The 5,474-nt window shown below is 42.7% G+C and overlaps 1 protein-coding gene across 1 annotated transcript in view; it reads left to right on the forward strand.

Moving 5' to 3' along the window:
• The window catches only part of znf395a (zinc finger protein 395a), a 13,580-nt gene extending 10,749 nt beyond the window's left edge, over window positions 1-2,831 (forward strand). Inside the window, exons 9-12 of the mRNA XM_037979872.1 lie at window positions 1-63; window positions 463-522; window positions 1,810-1,880; window positions 1,974-2,831. The exon at window positions 1-63 is cut by the window's left edge and continues 25 nt beyond it. Coding sequence (XP_037835800.1) covers window positions 1-63; window positions 463-522; window positions 1,810-1,880; window positions 1,974-2,085 — 306 coding nt within the window. The 3' untranslated portion in view covers window positions 2,086-2,831. The remainder of the gene's footprint in view (window positions 64-462; window positions 523-1,809; window positions 1,881-1,973) is intronic.
• Window positions 2,832-5,474: the final 2,643 nt, after the last annotated feature.

The following is a 5,474-nucleotide window of genomic DNA, read 5'->3' on the forward strand; positions in this document are numbered from 1 at the left end:
AGTCGCTCCGCCCCCTCTCCCACTGGCAGCTTCTGGCAGGTCCAATCAGAGCACTCCTACCAGGTAGGCGGGGCTTCTCAGCAGTGACTGACAGTTTCTTTCTCTTTTTTTCTATTTAATCATAAACAGAACCCAAGAGAGAGATCAAATACAAAGAAGGTCAAGAGAAAATGATCTGAAGGGCAAGAAAACCCTTCCTGTTCGTGCAGCAATGAGAGGAACATTTAAATATTTAGGTGGTTGTATTTTTTTTTTATAAAGAATGATTTTAACAAACCAGCTCAGTCCTAATTGTTTGAATCAGTTACCTAGATCTGTTAAAAAAATCTTGGATCTGTTGAACCTGCTTCATACAGTTTGTTTACCTTGCTTGTGTTTATGTTGATTACTTCATTAGAGGTGGCCAAATAAACAAGTCAAATGTGGAAAACTAATTTTTTAATATTTTCCAATTTTCTTTAGGCTCTGCCACCGAGTCATGTGGTGACTCTGGCACCCCCGCCCACTACCTGCAGCAGACAGGTAAACCCTGAAATCACTGAAAGCACAACTGTAATTTACCATAAATCACATCAGCAGCATGGTGATTTAAATAGCAGGAAAACAAAACATTTTTATTTTCTGAAGAGACTATCACTCGTGTCCTTTAAATCAGATTAATTGAATGAGCATGAGTAACAAACTGTAAAGGAAACCAACACAGGTGCTCATTAGGATTAAGGTTTGGTGAATGACTGCTGGTTTTAAGTGGTTTTACCGTTTTTTCAGTGGCTGATTCTGAGACCAGCAGTTTTAAAATTCTGATGACACCTGGGACTTAATGGTTACAGGTCAATAGAAAAATAAACACTGTTTAGGACTTTTCTTGTTGATATTTACTCAGGTTGTATTTTTATTTCTAACTTTGACCTTAAGTTTCTGTAAAAACCTACCAAAATTTTACTAACTCTAGAAAGCCGAGATGTTCTGTATGAATCCTCCACAGTGACCAAGATGGGTTCTGTGTGAGCCCTCCACACTAGCAAGAATGACAGCTGGCAGGTTCATAACCTTTGTTGTCGGCACCAATAAACTCTGCTCTGAGTTTGTGATCTTATTTTCAGGCTTTGGTAGGAACACTCCTGTTATCAGGGGTGCTAACTCTTCAGTTATGGCTGATAATTACTAAATTGGAGTGGCTGAGAACAACAGTCATGATACATCATTACTCATTTGCTCTAAAATAAATCGTGTCTTTTTACTTTCCACTTTCTTATGTTTCGCTTCTTCTTTTTACTGCTATCATGCTTTATATTTATACCATTACCTCACAAGGTCATAAAATCCCTCCATCGGGCAGTAAACATCGACAGTAGCGCCCTAACAAACTAAAACTCATCTCAGTGATGTGAAATAAATAAAAAGGTGTTTCCTAAGTTTCCATTTACTAAAAACAATAATACTATTTCAAGACTCTAAACCTCACAGCCCTTGGTTACTGTCCTGGTAAGCCCTTTGGAAAGTTACAGTTTGCCCAGTTGCGAAAGGGGAACCCCAAAAATCAGGGAGCCAAAACTATGGGCCGCTAGACTTAGGGAAACATAAAGCTGAAACAAACATGGCTGTGTTTTGTTGGTTTGTTTTTTGTCTTCTGAAAAGAGAGATGAAAACTCAACCATCAACTCAGTTCAGGAACAAGACTTCAGGTTACAAACAGTTTGGTTCAGGAATGACAAATATTACCTGATTCCTTGTCTTGTTCCTGGGGTTAGGATTAACCCTGACCCTGTTTAAAGTCACCTGACCTTAACCTGTCCTCCTCTTTGACAGGGTATGGTGTTCCGAGTGCGTTCGGTCAGTGTGGGAGAGCAGTGGCTGCAGAACCACAGCGCCCCCTGCAGGTCAGTGTTTCTGAATTTTGTTCTTTGTGAGCACCTTGGATGGGCCTCCAGGGACCCAGCAGTCTGACTCCTGTGTGTCTGTGTGTTTATCAGGAGGATTCGCAGCGAGGCCAAGAAGTGTCGTAAAGTTTATGGGATTGAGCACAGGGAGCTGTGGTGCACGGCGTGCCGCTGGAAGAAGGCCTGTCAGCGCTTTCTGGACTGATCAACCGGAGGAAAATTTGCTGAGAAAGACAAGGCAGGAATAGAGAGGAAAGAGGGAACTGTAGTTTATCTGGCTCATGTTTTGTATGTTCTTCTTGTATAGTTTATCTTTTGACTTGTTTAAGAAGTTTGGCAGCTTTGAAGAAGCTTTTAGAAGTTTGAACAGAAATCTGCCATCACAGTAAAGATGTGTTCAGCTTCTATCAGGACATTGACGGTTGACGGCATCCAGCTCCTACCACAATGACAATAGTTGAACTGAGCTCATGTTTCAGTCTGGTTTCTTCTCCAAACATTTTCACTTCATCCTCTGCTAAAACTGGGATTTTTTTTTTGATGGGAGTCCTCGGGGGGGACTTGTGGTGTAAGGGACCAGGGGAAGATGTGGTCAAATCAGCAACCCTCCATTTCAGCTGCTCATCCTGAGCCACAGACACCTCTGATATAAAAACAGTTTAATCCTTCAATCCTCAAAGGACTAGAATTTGATAATCCATCTCACTTTACACTTTCCCATCATTCCTTTCATCACCTGTTTATCAGATTAAGACATTACCTTTCATCGCATACAGTATTGATCTGCACATTTGTTTACAATAAATAAGTGATCAGTATGTGACCTGATCAACATCCTCTTTGTTTCCTCTGCAGGATACCTAAGCAAACTCATCAGAGATTTAAAAACAAAAACAGATTTTTTTTTTTTTTACACAATGTAAATGTTGTAATAAACATGTTTCAAGATGGTTTTGTGTGTCTGATGAACAACTAAGGTCATGTTATCAGCAGCTGCAGGAAGTGGTCAGTGTCGCCTGGCGACCAGATCCTGTTTTAGTAAAATATTGTAACATATTTTAATTAATTTTGTGGCTGACATAGGCAGAAAATCTTGCCATAGAAAGCCAGAGCCTTCAAATAATCACCTGACAAACACACTGGGAGGTTAAGAAAATTGGAAAACCTTTATTAAATAATCATACAAAGTTCATGAAAAAGGAAAGGGTTCCAACCTGGGAACAGCACTGATTACCTGGAACAGTTTGCTTCAACCTGCACCACAGTGACCCCTACCAAACACCCTCCTCTAGAGGCACTGCAACCAGAGAAATCCACATGCAGGTTAAGAGATTCATAAAACTGCCCTCCCAATTAAAACCAAATCCTTCTACCTGATCCTGCTCCTAGCTAAAATATAGTCCTACAGTAAGATAAAAAGTTCATTTAGTTCACCTAGCTGGACCCTTCCCTGGGGTCTGATTTTGGGACATCATCAAATGACCCGGTGACTGACTAGATGACGATTGGACCCTCTGATTGGCTCCACAGTAATTAAGGACAGCAAGTAGGAACAGCAGCAGGAGAGCGAGGGGGGGAAGGCACAGGAGCAGAGGAGCGACAGCCTCCGCGTCTGAAAAGTTTGGATTTGAACTTTTGATGATAAATGCAACTAAAATCAGAATAAGGCAACGATAGATTTTGAAAGAAGTGATTGGAAGAAATGGGGGTGGGTGTCTTTCTCTGATTAAGGAAGGTATTCCATATAAAATAATTGAAAGAAAAGGGGATTTAGAGTATGTAGCAATTGAAATATGGGTAGAAGAAAATGTAATATTATTAGGTGTGGAGATTTTAATGCACATCATTCATTATGGGGAGGTGAAAAAGTTTATTATAATGGTAAAGTTTTAGAAGATTTTCTAGATAGTAAAAATCTTGTATGTTTGAATAATGACAAGAAGACAAGAATTGATATTAATTCAGGTAAAGAATCTGTATTGGATTTAACATTCGCTTCTAGTTGTTTAGCTCAATTATGTGATTGGCAAGTTTAAGTCTTTTGGTAGTGATCATTACATTATAATCAGCAATATAATGATGGGTCAGGTACAGAGTCTTGAAATGATACGAGGATAGTGGGTATTTGAGAAAGCAAATTAGGAAAAATTTAATCATTTATGTGAATGTAAGGTTTTAAATGTTCAAAATGATTTGGGTATTGAAAGTATGAATCAAGAGCTTAGTCAGTGTATTTTAGCAGCTGCTGAGGAGTTTATTCCAAAGTCATCAGGGAAAAATAGGAGATAGATTGTCTTGTAAATGGAAAGAAGCCATTGTTATTCCTGACTGTTGTTTGCATTTATGCGCCGAACAGCAGTTCAGATTACCCATCTTTTTTGGAGTCCTTGGAGGGGTTACTGGAGAGTGCCCTTCCTGGGGACTCCCTTGTTCTGCTGGGGGACTTCAACGCTCACGTGGGCAATGACAGTGAGATCTGGAGGGGTGTGGTTGGGAGGAACAGCCCCCCTCATCTGAATTTGAGCGTTGTTCTGTTGTTGGACTTCTGTGCTCGTCATGGATTGTCCATAACAAACACCATGTTCAAACATAAGGGTGTCCATATGTGCTCTTGGCACCAGGACACCCTAGGTCGCAGTTCAATGATCGACTTTGTTGTTGTTTCATCTGATCTGCGGTCACGTCTTGGACACTCGGGTGAAGAGAGGGGCGGAACTGTCAACTGACCACTACCTGGTGGTGAGTTGGCTCCGATGGTGGGGGAGGATGCCGGTCAGACCTGGCAGGCCCGAGACATTGACCCCGAGTGGGCCGTGTTCTGTGCCTCCATTGTTGAGGCGGCTTATCGGAGCTGTGGCCACAAGGTAGTTAGTGCCTGTCGCGGCGGCAACCCTCGAACCTGTTAGTGGAGACCGGCAGTGAGGGATGCTGCCAGGCTGAAGAAGGAGTCCTATCAGGCCTTCTTGGTCCACATTGCCAGCAGTAAGTTGGACTCGTTTCCAGTGAGAGTTGGACTCTGCCAAGGTTGCCCTATGTCACAGATTTTGTTCATAACATCTATGGACAGAATTTCTAGGCGCAGCCAAGGTGTTGAGGGGATCCATTTTGGTGGCCTTAGGATCGCATCTCTGCTTTTTGCAGATGATGTGGTCCTATTGGCTTCATCACACCGTGATCTACAGCTTTTGCTGGAGCGGTTCGCAGCCAAGTGCGAAGCGGCTGGGATGAGGATCAGTGCCTCCAAATCCGAGGCCATGGTTTTGAGCCGGAAAAGGGTAGAGTGCCTTCTCCGGGTCGGGGAGGATGTCCTTGGATGCACTAAGTGGAGGAGTTTAAGTATCTCGGGGTCTTGTTCACGAATGAGGGAAAAATGGAGCGGGAGATCGACAGGCGGATTGGTGCAGCGTCTGCAGTGAAACGGGCGCTGTACCGGTCTGTCGTGGTGAAGCGAGAGCAGAGTCAAAAGGCGAAGCTCTCGATTTACTGGTCAATCTACGTTCCTACCCTCATCTATGGTCACGAGCTTTGGGTAGTGACCAAAAGAACGAGATTGCGAATACAAGCGGCTGAAATGAGTTTCCTCCGCAGGGTGTC

Source organism: Kryptolebias marmoratus, linkage group LG15 (assembly GCF_001649575.2).
Source record: "Kryptolebias marmoratus isolate JLee-2015 linkage group LG15, ASM164957v2, whole genome shotgun sequence".
NCBI lineage: Eukaryota > Metazoa > Chordata > Actinopteri > Cyprinodontiformes > Rivulidae > Kryptolebias > Kryptolebias marmoratus.